Below are 25,368 nucleotides of genomic sequence, written 5' to 3'. Positions count from 1 at the left end.
CCCATGATAAAGGGCTGAAGTGTTTAAGACTTCATATGCAGAATAGCCCTCGGTGTTTAATTACAATAGCAAAGATGCCATGTTATAAAAGCATTTCTTACCTGGAGAAGGGATCTATGCTCTCCAGTGAAGCTTAATTACCCAGGACACGCTGGGGTTTCCCCTCTGGCAATAACCTCTCACACCAATAACTCCTCTATTCCTTTTGACATCGGAATAGCTGAATATCGTTAATTTTTGGTCTAATTTCCTTATTTGCATTGCAGCTTTCCAGCAGTGAAAGCATTGAACATCAGAAGAGCTTCATTCCTGGGACATTCCTCTTCCCTTCTTGCCGTTTTCCCTCGGAATTCCGCGCTCCCTCAGCCCGCTCCGGCACTGCTGCTGCTCCCCCATCTCCCCTTCCCGGCACACTCGGCTCCAGATGGAGATTTATGCATTTCCCCCTCCCGTGATCCTTTCCTGCTCCACCAGCAGCTCCATCCCAGGCCCAGAAGATGCAAATTTCTGCAGAAATAATTTACTTAAGAGGTTAAAGAACAAGCTGGGAGTGCCAAGCCCTGCCGAGGCCGTGGTTTTACAGCTCTCACCCACAAACACACAAATCCACAGGCAGGGCACAGAGCAGCACCTCTGGAGCCCCAAAATTCCCCATTATTGTGGGGAAACCGAGTCTTCAGCATTTATTAAGTTGTATTAGATTTACAGCTTCAGGCTTCTGCTGAGGTTCATAAGGAGAAGATTCCAGTTTTACGTAGAAAACGCCGCTTTTTCTCGAGGCGGGGAGGAAACGTCTCCCTTGGCAAAGGTTGGGATCTCCAGCCATGATTTAGAATCATCACCTGCCTGATCCTCCTCATCCTCACGCCTGGATCCTCGGCTTTTGATGAAGGCAATTTCCTGAGTGCATGTGAGAGCCTGTGGCTGCAGCCTGGAACAATCCTGCCTCAGTGCTTCCCTTGTGTTGTTGATCCTTTAATTTCCTCCAGCCCCAGCTCCTGCAGGGGACTAACTCGAAGTTTTATGCTACTCTTTTGGACTAATCATTTACGACTGACTTAGAAAAAAAATAATAAAAAAAAAAATAAAAATCCCTTCTCTGCTGCTACTGCTCCGTGGAAGGGTCACTAATTGGGATGTACTTGTGGCCAAACAGCAACACAGGCTTAACAGCAACCTAAAAATCCTGCCCAAAGCTTTATAACCAGAGCAGCTATTTAGAATCTTATTCCAAAATTCCAAAATCACCTCTGCAGCGCAAATTCTCACACCTTGAAAAGCCAGGCCAGCAGAACGTCGTGTAAAACTGATTAATGGGTGAAATCACAGCTTCAGGAGAAAGATCTCCTGTTCTGATGGCTCTGAGTGTTACACACAGGGCTCTGACCGTTTTATATATTAAAAATACAAAGTGGAAGAGTATCTGCAATTACTGAGAGAAAGGCACATGCTGGATTAACATGTGCCTTAGGGCTAACTGCTGAGTAAGGACAAAACAGGAAACCAGATGGAATACAGAAGGGACACACATTAATTTCTCCAAATTGTGGATGTTAGTGTTCAGTAAAATGGAGATCAAACCAGGGATTTTATTACATAAGAAAGCCAATATTCATTTAAGGCTATTTTCATAAAAAAAGATCTATTAAATTCCAACTTAAAGCTGAGAATCTGATGCTCAACCCTTAGGCAACAGCCTTATATTTTATTTTGTCATGTTAATTATGTAATCTCAGATGCACATTCTTCCAAATGCATTGTTTGAATAACGCAGCTTTTTTAGGCTTTCAATTTGGGAATATCACAACAGTTGTGACCCAAGCTTGAACACACAGACATGAATGATCAATTATTATAATTATTTCTGTATTTTCATCCATTTTAGGTGATCAAATTGTCCTTGAATTTTTTTTTATCAAAGGGTAAATTTGTACAACGTTTGATGCATTTTACACACAACTACCACCATAAACTATTGTTAAATCTTTAAATTAATACAAGTACACTACTTAAAGTAATTTAAGTACATTGTCAAGACCACAAGTGGGGTTTGCAGCTATTTCTGGCCCCAGCTCAGCTCAGACTCACTCCCCCAGTGTGGCTGAAAACGAGGAATTCAACCATTTCCCACGCTCCTGATAACACTTAAAAAAATTAACAATTAAATAATTAAACAACAATTAAAAAAATCCTCTGGCAGCCTAAATCAAGTGTATTCCAGGATACTTTAGGGACCAGAAAGGAGGAGATGGGAAGATTGGAGGGGTGGTTTATGGGGATGGTTCCACAGGGCAGGACCAGCCGATTTATTCGCTGCTAATTCCGTCCTTAGACGATCAGACTTAGGCTGGGCTGATTTCAGCAGGAAAATCTCTGCCTGGAGATCAGCACTGGGCTCAGGCATAAGATCCTAATTATTTGAAAGGCATTTGTTTTCATAGCTCTTTTTTTTTTTTTTTTTAATGTGTCCAGGTCGATGGCATTTTAATGCCTTATTAAAAGGTTGTTTTACAGCAGCCCGTCTGTTCCCTCTCTGTGCCCGTGTCTGTGCTCTGGGCTGCAGGATTTTGCCTTTCATGCTGCAGGATTTTGCCTTTCCTGCTGCCCAAAGAAATATTTTCCAAATTCCCTGTAAAAGATGTCGATATTTCCCCAGACAAACAGTGTGAGGGTTTTTAACCTGCTCTGAATTGACACTGAGACGGGAGATGTGACATCCCTGTCTCTCCATTTATGGCCTGCTTGCAAAAAAGGTTCATTAAAGGATATGCTTGGTAGCTTGGGCCCAATTTTATATGACTTTTTAATTACATAAACAACTGCAAATGTTTTAATTTCTGGTTTTCTTTAATTCAGTTTAAATCACAGCAATACAAAATGTGCCAACACTCCCCTACCATGTTTCCAGCCCAGGCCTCTAAATGCACAAGACATTAAAAAAAAATAAAGCAATTCAAACTTGGAATAAAATTATATCAAATCACTTTGAAGTGCCTGCAAGGTAAACAAACATTCAAATGTCAAAAGGTAGATTTAAATATGACACATTTACCAGCATTCAGACAGTAATCCCAGCGAAATATTTCTTTTAAACATATGGTGAAGCCTTTGCTTTGTTGAAGTCAAATGGCAGAACCCCCACTGAGTTCAATGGGGCCAGAATTTGTACCCAGGTAACTCCTTCCCATCACTCACACCCAAATATTGTGCTGCCTCTCCACTTGTGCTGAACAACAGCTTTGTGGGAGTTGGCATTAAAGAACAAAGTACTTATCTGTCTTATTAGTCCTGATGAATACATGGCCTTTTAAGATAAAGTATAATCTGAATTGCCTGTTTTCAGTCCTTGAGGGTTCTGCAGCAGCCAGCAAGAATGAACAGCTGATGGGAGCAGCCAGACCTACAAAAGAAATAGTATTTTAAAAGTACTGTACTTATGGGGAGGGAAAAAAGCTTTGCCTTTGTACAAAAAGAGCTCTATTCATTAAAAGAAGTTTTTACAAATGTGGTTATTTCAAATAGTTAAAAAGTGTGAAATACACTTAAAATGAGCAAAATTCGTGGGTTTTCCTCTGGGTTAAATATGTGCCATACTAATAAAGCTCTCCTCACACCTCTTCCTAACTCAGAGGCTTTGGTCTCATTCTGCAAATGTTCTGAATTGAGGGAGCTCAGCACTTTGCTGGAATGGACCAGGAGTTCTCCAGGTCCCAGCTCTGTAAAGATTCCTGGGCTTTAAAGGGATCCAGAGGATCCACAGGATGTTCCCTGTGATGCAGGTCAGCATTCCTGGGTAACCTGTAGGAACCCAGCAGTACCACAGATTTACAACAGAGCTTTTACAAACCTTCCAGAACTGATTTCCCAGTGTTTGACCCTTTCTACTGCTTGAAGAAAGCTTCAGACAGCTTTAAAATTAAACAAATGTGTTAAAAGCTGATTATTTATAAGCACCCACTTTCCTTGTTTTTGTCCTTTCAGTTTTCAGTGCCCAGAAGTTGAGGTATTATTGTTTAACATAAATGTGTTCAAACCCACTTCTCTTTGATTCAGTGCTCTGCAATCACAGTCTGTGACATCACACGTCAGTGAGACACTCAAAATGCAACATGACATCTCCATGATGATTTAGGTACACAAAACCAAGACATTTTGGAAAGCATGACTTAGATACAAAAATTTTAAAGCTGAAACTCTGTTTGCTATAGCAAAATCCCCTCGAATTTTCATAAAACTTGGTTTAATGTAGCAAGGAAATGATCAGTCTGTTACTTAGTTCACATGCACTGACCCCAGAAATCATAATGATGTTTTATACATGAATAAGGATAAAAACAAATATGTCTCAGCCACATGGTGTTGTACCAGCCCTTCACTGAGATAGATTTTCTCTGCTTCATCTGCTGGTAACGAGGGAGAATTGAACAGCAGCAGATCTTCCTGAACACCAGCAAATTAATAAATTTCAATTTATTGCCACATACTTATGTCAGGAGAGAATAATGGAGGACAGAGCCATGTGTTTCCTCAATACAACTGTGGATTTTAACAACACAAAGTCCATAACTCTGTGCACAGCAGGAATCCTGTAAAAGGATGTCTTTGCCCACCGCTCCAACTCCCCATCCCGAGGGAACACAGACTTCCAGGAGAGCCACTTGGAGATCAAACTCCTACTTCCCTGCTCCTCATGTTCTGGGATAGGGAAGCATTAGGGATGAACCTCCAAGGCTGCTCTGCAGATAAAGCTGTGCTGGAGCCTGTCCCACCCCATGGAAGCCCAACATTCCCCCCTTGCATGCTCTGGAGTGCCGAGGATTTGTCCAACCCATATATCCTTCTCCAAGAAAACGACAGCGAAAGCGCTCTCCAGATTTAACCACTGTCAGATGTTCTTTGAGCAGAATATTAATTTCTCTCCTGAGAACATAAATGTTTGGTTGTAACAAGCCACCAGCCCCTCAATCCTTTGATTTCCTCTGTCAGTGCTGCCCCCAGACCACGAGCACGAGCATCTGTGTCCAGCCTGGGAGGTGTTTGAAACGTGGGGAGGCGAAAATGGGAAAAGTTACAAGAGCATTTTTAAAAAAAACCCCCAGTTTTGAAAACATTAAATCACACTGTGCCAGCCACTGAAATGGTTTCCTTCTCACCAAACTCACGCAGTGGCTTCACAATATTATCAAAGCCACAAAAAAATCTGCCTGAAATAGTAGGAGGAATCCTTAAAAAAATGCTTTAAAAACCCCAGAAACCTTTACTGAGTGCCACTGTCTGGAGAGCTGGACAAGACTGCCCTGCCTCCATCTTCCTTTTGTCTGTGAAACCATTCCCTCGCTGGCTGTGTACTCACAATTAATCACTTCTGCTTCCAACAATCCACTTGTCTTTGGAATTCATGTCAGGTTGATTACAGACCATCAGTTCACATTTCAGTGTTTTACTTTGTACCAAGATACCATCTAGAGAGAGCTAATCTGATCCAGACATGCTAGACCACAGCTCCTTCCCATCCTCAAAGTGCTGCAGGTGCCAGGCTCTCCATTAAAATTAATTTAGAATTAAGATTTCTTAGTGCAAGAGAAAATCGTCCTTCCCTTCAGATCCAGCAGCCAAACTTTCTGTAAATGCTTGGCTCTTAAAATACAATTCCCACCACTCCATCCTTTATTTTGGTAAAAAGATACTCAAGCTGCTGGAGTAGTTGAGTGCTGGACTAGGAAAATCTCCTCACTCCAAATCAGTTATCTTCAGACTCTCTCCTTCACCTGGGCCACTTAATTAAAGAACATTTCCAGGGATTTAATTTGTAAGACAACACTTCCAGCATGTATTACTCTATTACCAGTCATAATGAACTCCAAATCCTCCCATAGCTTATCCATCATTTTAGCTACATTTCTTGCTCAGAGGAGGATGAATTTTCTAAAGCAGTTTCCCACCTTTGGAAAGCTCCATGTCTGCCAGCAGTCACTCTCCCTGCTTGAGCCCAATTTATTCTTTTCCAGTCCCACCTTGTCCAATAACTCCAGTTGGAGAAAGGGGACTTTATTCCATTCATTTCACAGATCCTAATATACATTCAAAAAGTAAACTGCCCAAATCTAGAGAAAAGCTTTGAGCTTTATCCTCATTCCTGGGAGCTCAGCACTTTCAGCTTCATGTCCTCACATTCCCTGAACTGATTGAAGAACATTCCCTAGACATTTCTGAGGCTCTGTCCTGGCCAGCCTCAGAACAGCTTTTATGGCCAATTTTTTCATAAGTCTAATATTAAACTGAACTACTTCCTTTATTTTTTTTCCCAGCTGCCAATTTTCCTTGTCTTACAAACGAAGATTATCACTTTTCCTAATTGTAGAGCGAGGGCAGGGATTAGATTAGGACTGTCCCTTTCCATCATTCCTTTTACAAACCTTGACTTACAGGATTTGGTTGCCAGGAGCTCCACTTTCTGCTCACCTTTCCAGCCCTTCCTCAGGGCTGGGATTTGAAAGGACCAGATGTGCTCCTCCCAAAGCCCACGGCTCAGAAGTAGAGGCTTTGTTAGCTTTGAGGTTGATCTGAAATATCCCACCAGACTATTTTTAAATTTCAAATTATGTTTTTTCCTCCTAATTTCTTATCTCACTGACTGGCCATGATTTTGTTATACTTCAAACGTGACCTAAAAGTCTTTAATTTCGCACCAAAATTCATATTTTAGCTTCTATCTTCATCTGAGCCAAACTTTCCTCCTTTCTGCTGTTTTGTGGTAATTCCTGGGTGATGGCAGTCAGATTGCTGGACCAGACAGTGACCTTGCCATTCAGCCTTGGAGGTCTGATTCCAGCCTTCCCATCCGACCTGAGAATTCCATAGATGTCCCCAGACCTTTCTTTCTTATCACAGGTCTCAGTCCTTCCAGAAAGGGCTTCCAGATGTTGCAGATTCTTGTTGCAATTCCATCTGGCCCCCTTTGATTCCTGTGAGTCCTGCAGAAAAACAAGGCACTCGTGAAAAAAAAAGGAGGAAAAAAAAAAAAGAAGCAACAACTTTTCAGATACTGGTGTTTAAAAACACTGTCTGGATGTTCTGAATTAATATTGTGCTGGAAGAAGCCAAATGGCTGCATGCCAAGGCTCAAGCCAAGGTGTATTTTTATGGCAAAGCTATAAACCCACAAAATAAGTGGTTTATAATGGAAATTCTGACACACTTTTTAATATTAAGAGCAGAAATACACTGGTTGTGGCAAGGAAGCATTTACCAGCTGTGGCACTCACCTGTCAGCTGTGCTGCCTGAGGGATCCTCCTGCAGCTCATCCTCCTTCAGCCACGTGCTTTGGGGGCAGATGGGGCCAGTCAGACACAGCAATTCCTTCTGGAGCCTTTCAGAGCCCTTCTTCTGGCTGATTACAGGGAAAAGCACGACTGGGAGTCCCAGAATCTTGCAGTGGCTGAAGCTCAGACCTGACTCCAGGCAGAGCTTTCAGCAGCTGAAAGGGGGGGGTGTCCCTTGACACTGCTCCTTTTGAGTGGCACTTCCACAGGGAAAGGTTGGGAAGAACTGTGGGATTGAGCAGAGGAAGGACTGTGGGATGGAGCAGAGGAAGGACTGTGGGATGGAGCAGATGAAGGACTGTGGGATGGAGCAGGTGGCCTTGCTGTCAATCTGAAACTCAGGCAAAAACCATCCCTGGACACTTGTTGATTCCCAGAGCTGTGAATCAGCCCATGCACAACTGGAGAAAGGAGAAACCTTGAGCAATATTTAGGATATTCAATCAGTGTACACAGGCTATTGATAAGCTGTGAGTGTGAGAATAATAGAAAATATTGGCAACAATGACAAAGGACTAAAAAGAATTCCATAAGGCTGAAATATTGCAGAAATAAATACTATATCTAACACAGTATAACTAATTTGAGTTATAGTGGCAGTTTTGTTTACACATGAATGCTCTAACTACATTAGTAGTCTCTCACCAACACACCATTTACTATATATATATATATATATATATCCCAAGGGAAAACAGGAGGGAGAAGTGTGAAAAGGCAGAGCCATTTTTCATTTCCATGTTCAAGATGACAATATTCAATACAATGGTATGTGCTGGCTCTAGATCTGATATGTCTGCATGGCAAGTATTAAAGTTGAGATTTCCAAATACAGTCAGAGGGGTTATGGATGCTTTTCCCATCCCAAGCATCTTGATTTGCTGTCAACATTCTTCAGGAAAACCAAGGAAGAAAGGAGTCAATCTTTGGTTGCCAGAACAGAAGTGGAGACCTGTGTACACACACTTATATTTATATACACAGCTTGAACTTATTTCATACTTGAGAAAAGATTGGGAGGCAAAGGGAAGGAAATCTAAACACTGGCAAATAAACACAGGATGATGGATGGAATCCCCAAAGCAGCATCCATGCCTTCCACGCTGTAAAATCAACTTTGAACGCACAGATTAACCACAACAGGAAACAACAACGCAGAAGCTCTTTCTTTTAAATAAAACGGAGGGAAAATGGAAAATCACACATTACTTCAAATTAATCTGCACAGAAATGAACTAAAACTTTTGTGAGTATGAACCGAAATTCCTACCTTTACTTTCAAGATCTTCAATTAACACCCCTGGGAAATTTAAGATAATTCAGTTAATCTTCTGGAGGGTGTGCTGGGTGAAGGGAAGCAGAGCTGGCTGCAGTCTTTAAGAGAGTCTAAGAGCTTAAAGACACAGCCAAATTTTACTTGCAACTTGAGGATATTATTCATAAATGTACATTAGCTTAGCAGGGTAGATTCTAAGGGCATTTATAGCCTAGAAATTAAATCAAAGCTGAAAAAAAAGCCATCATTTCGTTTCGAATCAGAAGCAGGGCTTGGATTGGGAATGTTCTGTGGTTCTCCACAGAGCTTCCTGGAAAAACCAAATGCTGCCCTAACGATCTAAGGCAGGACTGAAACACCACTGGCCACGAGGAAATGTTGGATACAAGGCAAGGATGAGATGGAGGTTGATGGAAAGACAGAATAGGAATGAATCTTAACAAAGATACTGCCAGACACACCAATAATTAGGCAATTAGGAGCTGCAAACTCAGGAGAAAGTCGACGCTCAAACGAGTTTGTGCTGGGTTAGTTAAAGTGCAGCCTGACAGCCCAGGAACACCCTGGTGGTTCTGTGCTCCAGAGTTTCCCTTTGGAAATACAACTGGTATGTGAGGCTGAAAAGCCCTGGCTGGAGCCTGGATTAGGGGATCATTCTGAGGTAACACAACCCCCCTCCTTTTATCAGTTATGGCCAATACTGGTTTCAAATGTGGCCCAAAGCACATTGTGCTCTACTCAGCCCACATGTCATTAAATTCCATATATGCACACATCTGCTCTGTGGACCCTTAAGTTAATTATTGTAGTGGCTCTTTTTATGATAAACCACGAGGGAGGGTATTTTTAATATTTTGTTATTAAGGCAAACTTCTGCCATCAACAGAAGTAGAGGGTCCTGCCTCCTGCTTTCATCCCGGATCTCCCCTGGTGTGGGACCTGTTGTACTTTGGTTATTTCCTTTTTGGGTGCTCCAAGCACATACACACAAGCACAGTTAGGAACTAACACTAATGTTTAAGTTTTAAGCTCTAAAAGCAGCTCTGATGCAAGCTGGGGAGAAGCAACAGGTCTGAAAGGAAAGAGCCTCAGCAAGAGGGTTTATTTTGATTTTTGTGGCGATCGGGCTTTTCTTCATGATTAGTTTCTTGGTGATTACTTAGGTGAATTTTTAAACATAAATTAATGCCTCTGTTAGTTTAATCTCTATCTGGATGCCATTGGGAAGGAGCCCCAGAGTGGGGAGCTCTTGTTGCTCCCCAGCCCAGCTCTGCAGATCTCCAAGAGCCACAGTGCTTTCCTTGGACCAGCTTCCCTCCTTTTATTAGCTCCTAGATGCTTTCCTGGGTAAGAAAATCAATGGAAACTGGGATTTTTCCAAAGATTTGTTTTGGTGTAAAACAAAGATAGCCCAAGAAAAGTACTTCAGGCAGAAATCTCAGGACTGAAAAATTAGACCGGTAAGATTTTAAGACCGAGTTAAAAGTTATGGGTTTTCTTGGGTTTACTTTCTTTGGAAGCAATAGAAACTTAACCCCCCCTCTTTTTTTTTTTTTTTTTTTGGTGCAACAATGCTCAGGACCCTTGAGGGTCTGAACATCACCTCCTGATGTGATTTAAGTGAAGAGATTAGTCGTATTAACTATTAGATTTAAATAATTTGGATTTAAAGAGAGATACACAACTCAGACTCCTCCAGTCCAAGCAGCAGAAGAGCTCCAGTATTTCCACTATGGCCTGGGAGCAGGATATGGAAAGTTGGAAGGTCAGTGGAAAAAAATCTGTGCCACAGGAACTGTATTTTGTTCCCATTTGAAATCAGCAGGGGAAAATTGAGGGATTCAAGCCATGGGTACAACCCCAAGCAGGGGCAGTGGCAGCTGGGGGGGAGATGCTGCAGTGCTGGGTCTGTGGTGGGAATTTGGGAAATTGGGATCTGGGACATTCCCTCCCCAAAATGGCTCCTTAGAGCACTGTGCAAACCTCCCCTTACCTGGGCATTGCACAGAGGCAGGGAATGGGTCCATTGGAAATGTGTCACACTTTGGATGGAGCAGAGAAACCCTAAAATCACTCAGGCAAAGACAAACCTGTTCCTTAGGTTCTGCCTAGACCACAGAAGGTGGTTGTGTCCCTCACTGCCAGCCTTGGAGCATGTCCATGGTCCTGACACGGCTTTGCAGGACAAATGTTGGCTGGAAATATCCCACCAGCCCAGCTCTGGGGGACAAGGGGAACCTGCCAGAGCCAAAAAAAGGGGGTTTGCTGAGCTACTTCTGCTCAAACCTCATCTGCAGGTGAAGGAGGAAACCCCAACATTCCCACACTGAGCACAAACACGGGAGGTCCTTTCCTTGGAGAAGAGGACAAGCCCAGGGATAATTGTTACAATAAATACTTGAAAACTTGGCTCTCTTCCTTCACCTCCACAAAACCCAACAGTCAAATCCCCAAACTGAAGTTTCTGACTGACTTTTAGGAAGTATTTCTCCTTTGAAAGAGTTAAGAAGCGTTTCTTTGATCCTTGTGTATGAAATATTCCAGCTTTCAGAGCAATCACAGGCCACGTCCAGTCTCATTTTCGAGTCCAATTTGTGGCTTTTAACATTGACAACGTTATTTTGAGGAAACACAAAAAAATAGAATTCAGTCAATACTGTTTATGTCTGGGGTGAAGTCACAGATGGTACAAATTGAAGTTCAGGTCTTCAAATTTTTCCCATCTTTTGGAATTTTAAACTGTGGTGCCTGCACGGGACAAAATTTCTGCCTTCTCAAGGCTCCTTCCCTGCCTGGCTCCAGCTCATTTCAGGGTGATTTGGTTTCTACCTGACAGTAGGAGACAGAAATTGGCTAAAAGTAAATTTGGGATCACATTAAGGATTATTTTGCTTTCCAAGCAACATTATCCTATAAGTCTATACAGTATAAACCACTATAGCAAAGAAATATTTATATGTGAATTCTTTCCATACAAAAAGAGACTGATTAGGAAACACAGCACAGAACTTTCTTCTATCAGCATTGTACCACATACAGAGGGCTGTCTGAAAAGGTGAAATTTGGGGTAAAATTTGGAGTGCACAGTGGGAGAGACCCCTTGGAGTGAGGATTAATGGAAAATGAAGAGCTGGAAGATGTTCACGGACTCTAATATGAACCACAGCAACAATTTAAACACAGGTCAACACAAATAAAGGTTTATACTGACAGGAATATGGCATTTTATATGTAATACATGCCATTTTATATGTAATAATAGTTTTTAAAAAAAAGGGGGGAAAAGGATTGGGTCAATCCTGTAAAGGCTTTAATGGGAGCATCAAAAACATTTTCACGTTTTCCTGTCTTATTTGTGATTCCTTTTATAAGACTGGATAAACTGTACTACCTTTAGCTGCCTTAGGAATAATATCTCTAACAGTTTGACAGTGCAAGCCATGCAATGCTCCTTGTGAAATCTGGGTAAGAAGACAGCACTGTCTTTTTTTTTTTGAATTTTTTTCCTCCCAAAGAAAACTGGTATGTGCACCTTAGGTGGGAAATACAATATTCCTTCCTGTACTTTATTTGCAGTAGCATTCCTCTCATCCATTTCTAACAGAAATAAAAGCAGAAGAACATCTTCAGAGCCCAGAAGGAAGAAAAGCTCCCGTGCCCTCAGAGCTGCTGCTCCCAAGAGACACCAACGAAATTAGAAATAGGTGGCGAAGATAAAGCGAATTAAAGGCTTGTAAAAAAAAAAGGACCATCCCCTATCTCTGTTCCTTTCCAACAGCCATCCCCATCTGGAATTTATTTCTAGGATGCCCATTCCTTCTCACAGGTTCAATGCTACCCCTTTCACACCACTGAACTACTGAAAGCCCTCGGAATTCCGGGCCGGAGTGGCCGGAGCCCGGCGTGTTTCCCAGGGATGCAGCTAATGTGTCAGACTTGTAAAATAGCTCTTAGTGCTGGAGCTGCATTTAGGGAAAGAAGGAAACTCACTTTAAATACTTCAGGCTTTAATATCTAGTCCATTATGCTGCAGCAAGGTCTTGTAAAGAGTCAATTATGGGATCCTTCTGATTTGATCCACATGCAAGGGAAATCCGCTTCTCTGCCTTTAAACCCCCGGCCTAAGTGTCCTGTTTAAATAATTAGTGACACTTTTTCTTTGATCAAATTGATTCACATTGTTATTCTTTTATGTTAATTTAAAGCTTAATCCACGTAAAATCCAAGACAGATCTCGAGCCATCACTCAGGGAGCTTTTACAGAAAGGCACTGGGGTGAGATTGTCCAGAAAAACACGACAGGTTAAAGACAGTAGGGAAGGAAAATGCCTTTTTTAAGGGCTTTTTTTTTTCCTTCTGAAAACCTGTGAATCACCAAGCCACTTAATGGCAGTAGCACGGGTAAGCAGTGGGACAATTTGGAAATAATTGGGAGTGGAGACACAAAGCTGGCACAAACTCCAGCACAAACCCCACTCTCCAGCAGATTTAATAACGAAGCCAAAACCTGGGCGTTTTCTGCTATTAAAAATGTGTTAATAATGGAAAATATTTTAAAATAAACTGCAGCTACTTTTACTTATATTCTTGTTTTCTCCTCAAAGCTCAGTTGCCCAGGTTACAGGGGAGTTACCAGCACTGAAGCTGGAATGGTTTTCAGCCAGACAGATCTGGTGAAGGTGCTCAGCCAGTCACTACAGAGAAGAAAAAATACCTTCAACATTTATAATTTCATGTCCACACCATTGTCTTTAGTAAGATATTTCTATAAACCTGTGAATGAGAGGCTGATAATAAACTTACCTCTAGAAATACAGAAATATTTAAGCTTTTTCCAAGCCCATAAATTCAACTTGCTGTACATATTCAAATAATTTGAATTAGTATCTCTCCGCTGAGGCAAAAATTAGTTACATTAATAGAACATGAATAATGATAGTTTCTGGATATCAGTTACATTCTACCATAACATTTCAGATGCATGTATGCTTTCTGGTAATAATTAAAAGGTTATGTTTCCAGACAGCAGCACAAATGAGGTACAGGAACTACTTTGCTAAAATATTGATGTGTTTCTCCAAAAGATTTGATGGAGGAGCACTTACCAAGTGTCTTCCTAAAACATTACTGCAACAAAGAAATAATAACAGAAAATATTCCACAATAATTAGAGGGAAAAAAAATAAGGCAAACAAGATGACTGCTTTGTTTATCTCCATGACAAAATCCTTGAGCAAAACTGTTTTATAAAATGACTAATGGGATGTAACCGCTGCAGAATTCCCACTTGGGGCTGAAGAGCTGGGTCTGGAGGACCTCTGCTGTCCAGGCTCTGCACAGCCACATGTTCCCACACCAGCTAAGGGGAACAACCTTTAGAATTTTCAATCTTCAGGAATTTCTCAGGCTCTACAGCCACAAGGAAATCTTCAACATTATTTCATTTAGCACGATAAACTCAGTGCTTCTGTCAAAGAGTGTCTTTTACTCTATCAATTATAAAGTTAGAGACTGCTGGGAGAATTCCCAGAGGAGGATTTTGGTTCACCTGCTTCAGTTTGGACACTGGTGATGAAACTTGGGAGGCTTGGGTGTATTTTCCTCTCACCATTTCAAAGGGAGTGGAGTGAAAATAAAATTTGCAGAGAACATTGGAGACACCAAAGCACTGAAGGCACAGCAGGTACAGGCAGGGGAGCTGTGCACTGGTAAAACCCTCCCAGGGACAGGAACAGTGTCCATCTTCTGGGACAAATCAACACATGGAACACCCAAAAGCTGGAGACAACCCAAGAGCCCAGAGAGGCTGTTTCTGATATCACAGGACAACTCAAACCAGCAGCAGAACCAGATTAATGTAAATGAGTAACTGTCACTGCTCACAAACACCAGCCCCTCTCAGGGGCAACAGAAATATCTAAGTTAGGGCTACAAATGCCAGTGAGGAAAAGAATACCTGGATATTAAAGCAAGGAGGCACTTTTGAGGAGCAGGAGAAAGGCAAGCATTTTATTCTGCCCTTTAAGCTTGGGAAAAATTCCCCTTCTCTGTAACATCTGAGCACTGTGACTACAGAGCCTTCACAGAGCATGTGAACACACCACCTACAGACCTGCACGTGCCACATGCTCACAGAAGCAGCTGGGGTATATTCTAATCTGGCTGAGCCACTGATTTTCTGTTATTTTAATAACAGAATAATATAATTTTTAATAATAAATTTTATTTTCAAGGAGAAGTTGGCCAGCAAACTGTTATCTAGAAGTCACACCTGTTTCAATTGCTTAGACCTTCCACCATGTAAGAATTATGAGCAGTTGAAGGAAAAGGACAAGAGTAGCAAAAATTTGCACCTCGAAGAACGTGAACTTGCTGTTTGGCTATGGAATCCCCTGCAAAGGGAGGCTGCAGCAGGCAGAGTTCCATCCCCACCCTCCTGCCCTCGACAAGTATTCTCCTTTTAGAGGCATTAAATCTTGGCAACAGCCACCGCACTTCCCACTTAAGCTGCAGTAAGTCCACGTACAGAAGGGCTCTGTCAACATATCGGAGTGGAAAGATGTTTGGATTAACTAAGAAAACCCATTTCAAATCTCAGATAATAAAATGCCCTCCTTTAAATCCTAATTGCAACTTTCCTCTCGTGTCTCAGGCCCCGGCAGCAGCTGATGTGCCGCTGCAGATCAAGTGTTTAGTTTGATAAATGCGGCTTAGGGGGGTCCCGGTATTGGTGACTGCCAGAGTAGCTGAATAGGATCCAGGCTCCTAAAGGTGATTATCTGCCTAAAGAAGGAAGAAGATGAGCACAGGACAACCTTGTTTGTCATTTTGTGCACTTAATCAGACAAAGCTCATAATGCTAAGAGCTTCTCTGTGCCATCCAAAATAAAAACAAAAGCGGCTTTCAAATAAATTACACTACCATTTTACAGAGGGGGCAAATCCAGGAGCAGGCGTCGGAGAATTGTCTTGGAGTTGCTGTTTTCCAGCAGAAGAATTTAGAGCTGGAGCATTAAATCATATTCCCAGAGTCTTTTCCTTACCCTGCTGAGGTTGGAGTTTGTTGCAGCTGGATGTCACTACACAGGACACATAAAGCAGCTTTTTTTTGTTTTAAACATGTAGAAAGTCATGATATAACAAGACCTGCCCTTTTAGTTTAAATTGTTCTCTAAAAGAAATAGAAATAGAATGTCCCTTGTAGGAAGACTGACAAGGCTCACTCACCAACACCCCTTCTCTGTGTTAACACCAGGTCACTGCTTTAGCTTTGTGTCTGTACAAAAATAATCACAATAAGTGCATAAAGCAATTTTAATGTGATATGACAGAGTGGTGTATTCCTCACTTACAATTTAATTTACAGAGCACTGTATTTACAGAAGGGCAGGGAGCATTGCTCCCTTACACCTTCCTTTCAGTTTTGTTTCACACGACAAAGAAAAGAACAATTCATTTGCATAAAGTTCCCTCGACTTTCAAAGGGAAAAATTTAGAAGGAGGAACAGAAAAAAATAAGGTTCTGCTTTAGGATTAACACCAAATCTACAGCTCTGTCACAAATTTTTGTTTTGCAAAATATCTGTGATATTTACTTTGCATTTCTTTAACCAAGAGTTTGTGTTAAATTTAGTTTAATACTGCTATAAATACAAATGGAGTATTAAAACCAGACATTTTCAAAATACACACAACTGAACAGCATTTTCAGTGGGGAGTGCCCCATTAGTTAAATGACAAATAAAACAAAATCCCCAAACCTGAAGAAGCAAAGAGGTGCTTAAGTAACATCACTTCAATACTAGTATTTTAAAAAAAACTAAAGGAGTCAAAAATCTCAACTGAAATGCACTCAAAGCAGAAGAAAATAAGCATTCAGATGGCAATTAATGTAATTCATAGTATTATAATTTTACAGCAATTGAATTCTTATTTCCTGTTGAAAAGCCCTAGTCTGCACTTGGATACAGAAAACAGCTATATATTATAAATCCATAATATTTAGCAAATAGTCAAGCAGCCAATTGTCTGAATTCTGAATTAAAGAGCATTTTCTCTGCACCCTCAGCCCTGAGCAGGGGTAGGGAGAGGGACACTCCCAGAGCAGTCGTGCAAGGACCAAGAATTGCACTTTTTGGTCCTTGATCACTTCCAGAATAAAAAAATTTCACAACTAATTCTTTCCAGTATCATTTATTCCTACTCATTTCACGGCTGAAAGGTTTTGATTATCGATTCTGTCACTCCAAACAATTTCCAAGTGTCTTGTAATCACACCTAATTCCACATCCAAATCACCGGCAGGATAAAGTTGTTATACTTGTAAAGGTATTTGTCCTACTTTGAACATTACCAAACTGTTTTCTCTAATCCTTTAGGAAACACCCTAATGAGGCTCATCTAATGGCTTCTGCGAGTTAGGAAGGCAAACTAAAAGATTTAGCTCCTCAGTCTGTCTCTAAATCTTCTAAGTGAAAGATGATTTACAGTTAAGCTACGAAAAATGTGACCACTCTGAGGTCTGGAAAGTCTCCACGGGATTGCAGGGAACTCCAATCGGGAGCAAAGACTGGGTCTCACTCCCCCCAGCTCGGCTTACCTGGGCAATCAGCAGCTGCTGGGAAACATTCATTAACTTAGAAAAGCTTTCTAGACCTGTCTGAGCTTCTATTAGGAAAAAAATGACTAGATTTTTGCACTGGAATCACTGATGGGGAAGGTTAAGTTTATAATTCTGCGTCCGAGACCTAAAACGATGGTTTTCTGGTCCCACTTTGAAAAATGTTATAAAATCCAATAAAATATAAATGGTTACAGTGAGAAAGAACAGTCATCTCAATGCACTGAGAGAACTGAAAAGAGAATGTGGGGTGGTTCTTGTTAGGATGGAGTTAAATACCCATCCTTTTGGAATTGAACTCCCAAGTGCCTGAAGAAGAGAGGACAGTACCGACCCTACAGAAGCCATAAAACACTTATAAAGACAAGACTACATTTTGTTTAGGATTTAAAGCAAAGATTTAACAAGTGTTTCACAGTGAGCAAATCAGGAGGTGAGAAGGGGAATGGAAACTATGTAATCCAATTAAAATATAAATTTATTTGTACCAAGCTTTTGAAGGGTGATGTTTCTCTCTTGCCTTGTCAGAGACCCGTTTTCCAGCACACCCACTACAAGCTCCATCCCCACTAACTGAGTCTCTTCTCAGCACTCCCAGATAGGCTGGAATTTGGAAGACAGGACCCAGCACTGCCCAGTTAAAACACCACCAGCTGCTCCAGATTAATAAAACTCAAGTCTCCAATAAACCAGGACTGAAATTTTCAATTCATAATTAAACCCTGTGCAGTACAAAAAATCCCAAAACTGAACCTGCAGCATTTCTCACTTAACCAGAGAATTCCAGCTAAATGATATGTGGGAACCTTGCACTCTAAAGCCAAAAGATTTAGAGATATATATAAATATAGATATATAAAAGCTTTTAAGTAAAACAGCCCAGGGAACATGCAAACGACATCTCTGAAAGTAAATTCGATTCTGATTGTAAGATCAAATAAAATTCTTCACTCCTAATTAGAAGCAAAGAGGACTATTTCCTTGCAAAAATACTTTTCTGCCTTCAAAATAAAGTTCTGTAGGTTAGGCAGGAGTTTTACAACTCATTTGATGGCCCCACAATAATCACCCGGGGTCTGAACAGCTCTGCTACAGTGACACCACTGTGCAAGAACTGAACACAAGAACAAGAAGTAAGGGAAAGACATGGGGTGGAAAGGAAAGCAGAACCTCTGAAAGGAAACTTTAAAATGGCTTAGAACAGAGGTGAATGCACATCCAATAGATTTATTCATAGAACCAGTAAAAAGATTGGGAATGAAAATGAAAGCCCAGATGAAAGCGGGCAGGTTTAACCCCGCGGGTTCACGTGCCCGTTTTGCCTCCCTCCTCAGAACACATTCCAAGAGAAACGTGGGAAAGAGCCTCTTTCCCTGTTCCAAGGGCCAAGCCTTGCACAGTGCTGAGGGTTTGCAGTTAGAGCAGCAGCAGGAGCACACCTGCTGAAACACTGTCCTTCACTTCATGTTTACCTGGGGAATTAGAGCTTGGGGTTTGCACTTTCTTGCTGTGACAATATTTCAAAGGTGCTTTGAAAAGGTTATTTTTTTCACTGTTCAGCATTTGACTCCTGAGCTGTTCTGGGGTTTTGTCTCCCGTTCTGCCGTGCTGACCCCAAGTTGTTGTTATGAATAACTTGCTGTTCACAGAACCTGTGAAAAGTTGAGTTTAACTAAGGATCAAATGAAAGCACCTTCAAAACCTCAACGACTTCAGGGTGTGACCTGAAATGGGAAGCTCTTCGATGTTCTGGATTATTGTTTTAGCACATTGATGTAACAAAATCCCATATGGAACTTTTATCATGCACTTGCAACGCTCAAGGCTCTCTAAAGCTGAGCATTATTTCTGCTGACAAAAAGAGAACACTCGGGTGGGTGACTCAGGCAGAGGAAAATGAACATCAGAAGCTGTGAATTGCTTGTTTGTCCTGAAGAATATATTCAAAGTTTGCTTTGAACTCCCCTGTGCTGTGAACTGGGAACAAAGTGAGACAGTGGAGGCAGAGCAAACACAGCCCATTTCTGACTTACAGCTCCATTGTCCCCACCGGGGCTTTTTTCCCCACCTTTGCATTGGGAACAAGGACAGGATTAAGGAGAAGCTCCTTTGTGCCATGAAAAGCATTGATTCCCGGTTTTGTTCATAGCACAGCACCTACCAACAAGTAATTCGTATTTATTTTATAAATATTCCTACAGTATTTCAGATTTCAGGGGGGGAAAAAGCACTCTGACAAAGGGCAGACATGGGATTGTTGTTCTCAGGAACAACTCCAAAAATAAGGTCAAATCACTGTCAAATAAATATGCAGAAGCTGCCTATGTATTTGTCAGAGACACATTTTTGTCCTCTCCCAGCTCTGATAATACAAATTACTCACACATTCTTCAGAGGGAATTTATGCCAGGCTGACAGCTCTTCAAATACTCACTTCCAAGCAGGTTATGTTTTGCATTATGCTGCCACTTAGGAATATTTTGTCCATTTTACAAAATTTTACAGGATTCTCTACAAATAAATCTGGCAAATCACCTGTTCATGTTTAATGAGTGCTAATCACACTAATGCTTAATAGTCCCTGTTCTTGTTTATATACAGTGTGACTTGTAATCAAGTAAAATAAATGTATATCTGCAGGCATCAGCATTAAAATCTTAGAACTCAGGCAGGCCAAAATGCTCAGTAATACCGAAGAGAAAAATTAGTTACATTTGAAAAGTAAATTAAAAACTATATATATATATGTATATATTTCCAGGTTGCATATAAAAATATGAAATTTTTTCAACAACATGACCAATTTTTATATTAATAACTTTTATATTATTAACCTCAGAGCTGTTCATGTAGACATTGGGGCTGGGTGAAAATAACACCAGTGTTCTGCTGCCACCTGCAGCTGAACCAAGAGTCCTTGTTTCCTCAGCAGTGCTCATGGCTGAAGTTATTAACTATTCTCAAACATTTAAAATGGTTATAATCCCCCAATCTGTGGGGGTTTTATTATCTTGCATTACTGAAGAAAAAAAACGGTGAGAAATTCCAAAGGTTGATGCACTTATTGGAGCAATTCATAATAGACCAGGAGGGAAATAAATGTAATAAAGCATTGAAGAATATGAAATGTATGTCAATTAAGCAGGGAATATTCTGTACTTGCAGAAAGACTATTTTAAACTGGTCTTTACTTAATATTTTTAAAGCTGTATTAATAATTATGGTTATTTTTAAATTTCTAATCTGTTCATATCATACCAGCCAATCTTACTCTACCCTTCCAATTTTAAAATTGCTGTGAATATTCACATCAGCACAAACCAGAGTATTAAAATCTGTATTATAAAAGTGCATTAACTCTGGGCATAAAACTTCTGTATCAGCTGTGCTCCCTCATTAAGTGCTGGAATATTCTATGCCTCCTTTTGGGCTTCCCAAACAGAAACCAGGAGTAAATAAAGGAAAATATAAGAATTTATTGCTCTTCTGCACATGCAATGACAAACCAGGCAACACAAAAATAGAATTCTGTGTCTCCAGAGCAATCTATTAACAGAAAAAAGGGTAGAGAAATAACCCTCAAGAAAACATGTTGTGTTTTCAACCGGGATATGTTCAAAAATAAATGTGTTCACTACTTGTTATCATTTCTACAAGCTTCAAATCTACCCAACCTTTCATTAATGAATCCCTTCAAATATTTCTAGAGCCATCACAAACACCCTTGTCACAACTTCTTGTGCTTTCCTTGTCACCACATTGTATAGAAATAGTTTCCTGAGATTACAGGTCCTTCCTCCTGGAATGAGGCAGCAGCAAAATCTGTCCCAGCCTCTGACCACATCCTGATCCTCCTCTCTGGGTGTGTTATTCCTAAACATTTATTGACATCCAGAAGTCACCCAGCCCTCTGTCTGACATGACATACAAGACTTAAGTCACACAGTCATAGAAATGAAATGAGCCTCCCACTCATCTTCCAGCATTGTGTAAAACAGTCCTAATTTCTCTGTAATCTCTAAAATAAACAAAGCCACTGCCAAGAAAGGCTTGGAAAGCTGGAGATTAAACCAGAAACTTTCTGTAACAGATTTACAGCTCTGAGTGGTCAGTTCTGAATGGCTTAAATTGTTATAGAATGAAAGTTATATGTACACACCCATATCTGTGTGTGTTTGTGTCACACATGTACATCTATTTTAAAAAAAAAGGATATAAAGGTATTCCCTAAAGCAATGCACAGCCAAAAAATTAAATATCCTGCATAACTTATCACACATTGCTTCAAGAAGATCTAGAAGTCAAATAAGTATCAATGTTAAATCAGAGGAGGAGGTAAGAAACTGGAAATAAAGCCTAGAGAGAAGAAATGTTAGATACCAGTTGCATGTGTTTGAGAACCAGCACAGAAAATGTGCCCAGACATCAAATAAAGTGACAGGTGGTGTCAGTGCACGAAAAACCAGCAAATGAGCAGGGAGAGCTCAGCATTCCCAGCCTGGGGATCCCATCTGACAGGCTGGGACAGCACTGCCCACCCCAGAGCTGCCTGCCTGCCTTCCTGCCAGCCCCTCTGCAGCTCCCTGCCTCTCCTGCCCACCTTATTATCTTGGAAAATGTAGTGAAGGCCTAATGGCATTCTGATTTAATCTGACCCAAAGAAGGGACTGCCCTGGCCTGGATTTGGCTGTCACACAGGAGCACATCAATCCCTGGAAGCACCACAGCACGTGTTTACAGCAGGATCCCAGCACAGCCCTGACAGAAATGTAATGAGATCCATATTCTATATTCCCAAACATCTGAATTACAACAGATCACGTGGAGCAGCTCTCAGGAGCTGAGATGGGTTTGTTGCTCTAACAACAAAACCATCAGGCAACGTTTGCTTGTTGAATTCCAGGAGGATGCCATGTCTGCTCCTGGCACCCTCTCCCAGAGCTGTTCCTATTGATTTTGCAGCTTTCCAATTTATAAAAAAAATTCAACTCCTCTAAATGTGTGTGTGTGTGTGTGTGAAAGTCATCACTCCTGGTAATGTCATCAGCCACGAATTATTGCTGAGCTACAGCGAGACTTCTTTCAGAGTTTCTTTTGGCACTTCATGTGCTCACTTCCACTTTCTGTCTGAAGCATTGCAAGATCATTAGCCAAAGCTGGAATGCAATTGGAGAACATGCAGGCTGACACAAGGATCTGAACCAGGATCCCAGGGAGAAAAATAACTTATCAGGCAGATATCCTTATTGCTGTAATATCTGGCACGGCGTTCCCTGGGAAACCACTCCGGGGGAGCGCCACAGACACTCCCGGGAGCTCCCGCTGGGTTTACTGCAAGTTCCTGATGGCAAAACAATGCACACGTCTGGTAGCAATCAGAGCTGGGCATGATACCACCCTGGAAAGCAATTCTGTGCCCCCAAAGGGGGATAGAAACCATCCTGACCCTTCTTATTCCCGACTGAGGAGGCCATGAATTTACCCAAGCACTGCAAGAGCAGTAAAGCTTTGCTGTCCACGAGTGTTCCACGCCCTGGAGTTGTGCCCACGGGCTGACAGAGCAGAGCTGAGCCTTCTTCAGCTGATACCAGAGCCAATAATACCCCAAAAATGCAGAATGACCCTACAGCTCCTGCTTTTTGTTGGCAACTTCCCATTTCCTCGCAGGGAACCTCCTCTAATGAGTGACCTGCTGCAGCTGCCAGGGCCAGTTTTTCCAGATCAGGTGAGTGTTGGCTGTGTGTGACATTCCATCCCAGCTAAGGGGTGTAAAGCACACCCACATCAGAGGCAGCACTACCTGGGCCTTTCATTAGGAGATGCAGAGCTCTCACATTGCCCAGGTCTCTCTGGGGATGGATCTAAACATATGACTGAACGAGTTATCCAGCAGCACAACACCAATCCGGTGGAAAACCAGGAAAAAAAATGTTAGAGCTACAGGAAAAATGAAAAAGAAATATGAAAAAGAGCAAATTAAAAAAAAAAAAAAAAAAACAACAAACAACAAGCAGGTTCTCTCTGCTCTAACTGCCAAATCCACATTGTCTTGCCTGTAGCAGCTGCTTGCACTTCCTGGATGGTCACTTAATAACTAACTGGTTCATCATTTTTCAGTTTAAATGTTATGTGCCCAGACAAGTTTTGCTTCTGTACCTCTCTAATTCCTCCATCCTTTGCCTGGCTTTAATGCAATTCAGCAGTGACTCAGTCCATGAAGGAGGGATGCACAGTTGCAGTTTGGACAGGAATTAACTGGCTCTCCAGGAGCAGCAAGTTTTTCCTCCCTGCACAAAATGCTTTTTTTCCCCTCCTCAGCACACCAGTCTTCCATCGTGGCCCTATTCAAATAAAAGTAAACATCTGTAATTCAGGGGGTGTTTGATCACTGCCTTTCCTGTGCATCCAAACCCAGGGGTTCTTTTCCAGGAGCTCTGCCCTCTCCCAGGGTGGCACAACGTGATTCCCTGGGTGCTGTTGTTCCAGCAGACACTCTTAAACCACCCATTGTGTGCACTCTCCATAATTCCCTTGGGGGTTTTGTTCCGTTCTGGCTCCTGCTCTGGGAGCTCCTGCCCCTCCTAATCCTCTTTAAATGACTGAGACACAGTCCTGAGGCCCAGAGATCTCGTTACCAACAATTACCAATTTCGGCCTTTTTTTTACAACACTTAAGGAATCAAAGGTACAAAGAGGATATTAAAGATCTTTCAAAGACGTGAATCAATAAGTCACATTGGATTAAAAGAATTTATCGGCGAGCCTTTAATAAATCTGGCAGCATTAAAACTAAGAAATATTACAGTGACCCCGGGTTAAGTACAATAAGGGCACAGGGATGATGAAACCTGGTTAATGATTGCATTGAAATACATCTGCAAAGACACACAGGAGGCTGCAAAGGCAGGGTAGGTTTGCCCCCTCCCTCTTAATCTTGCACCACACTATTCTATTTATGGTGTAGGCACACCAGGAATACTCACAGCCCACGGAACTAATGAAAGCAAAAAGCCCCACTCTTCATAACAGAAAGACTCTTCAGAAGCTCGAGGTACCTGCAGCCCTGCAAGGTCTGGTTCTAAAGTGAGACTGAAATCAGAGCTGGGGAGAAAAAACCCTCTCTTTAAAGGTCAAATGTTTGACTGAAATTCGAAGTAGAGAATAATAAAAATTACATTGAATTTGGGACACAACAAAAACAAAGTATAAAAATTTCCCTTCCATAATAAAGCCAGGTTTGTTTTTGTGTCACTTATTTGATGTATAAAAGGCCTTGTACCTTACTAAAGGTATCAACTACACTTCTATTGATTTAATTCAGTTAAATAAACAGCTGCAGGATTACTGAATATATATTTGTTACATTTCAATGAACATCTAAGCACTGTGTCCCTACAATAATCATATTCATTCCAGAGATAAATATTTTATAGCAAGACCTTGCTATAAAGTAAGTATATTAACTACATTCTTTTCTCAAGCACAAGAGACAAATTAATATCCACTCTATGCTGATACCACACATAAAAGGTATTTAATTTAATTGGAATAGTTGGTAGAGTAAAAGGAAAAATAATATTACAGACTGCACTGGAATACTAACACCATTTCACAGTCCTTAGTATATTTATTTTTTTACTGCCTAACTCTGATGGTTTTATTTTCTTTCTTTTATATAGAACCTTTACATCTAAGTTGGATTTGAGAGATTAGAGGGTGGATGGAAACTTTTCATTGCAAGTGGTCAAATTGTGAAAGCTGAACCCACTTTAGAAGGTGTGGGCAGAGCTGTGTGAGCACACACACACCAGGACAAGAATAGGAAGATTCAGGTATCCCCAAAATCCCCCACGGGTAAATCCCATCAGCAGTTTAATCCCAGGCCTCAGGTCAGACTGTCCAGCACCACTTGGTTCAGACTCTGCCAGAACTGAGGGAACAGGCAGCCAAAAAATCTGCACCATTCAGGACCCCCAGTGAAGGACAGGCTGAGGAACTGGAGCCAGCTCAGCAGAGGAGGAGCTGGGAATGGGCTTCTGGAGCCTGGGAAGAGCAGCTTTAAAGGGGGACACAGCAGTACCTGCAAGATTCCCAAGGAGATGGATCTGAGCTCCTTCACTGATGTGGGACAAGAGACTGTGGTCAGGAA

The 25,368-nt window shown here is 41.4% G+C and overlaps 1 protein-coding gene across 2 annotated transcripts in view; it reads right to left on the bottom strand.

Annotated features, from left to right (window-relative positions):
• Positions 1 to 2,522: 2,522 nt before the first annotated feature.
• The window catches only part of BRIP1 (BRCA1 interacting protein C-terminal helicase 1), a 96,329-nt gene continuing 73,483 nt past the window's right edge, over positions 2,523 to 25,368 (bottom strand). For both annotated transcript variants that reach the window (XM_032707695.1, XM_032707696.1), the window contains exon 26: positions 2,523 to 3,400. In XM_032707695.1, the coding sequence (XP_032563586.1) occupies positions 3,308 to 3,400 (93 nt within the window). In that variant the 3' untranslated portion in view covers positions 2,523 to 3,307. The remainder of the gene's footprint in view (positions 3,401 to 25,368) is intronic.

Source organism: Chiroxiphia lanceolata, chromosome 20 (genome assembly GCF_009829145.1).
Source record: "Chiroxiphia lanceolata isolate bChiLan1 chromosome 20, bChiLan1.pri, whole genome shotgun sequence".
Classification (NCBI taxonomy): domain Eukaryota; kingdom Metazoa; phylum Chordata; class Aves; order Passeriformes; family Pipridae; genus Chiroxiphia; species Chiroxiphia lanceolata.
Note: the sequence above shows the minus strand (reverse complement) of the source record. Positions and strands in the feature narration are given on the sequence as shown.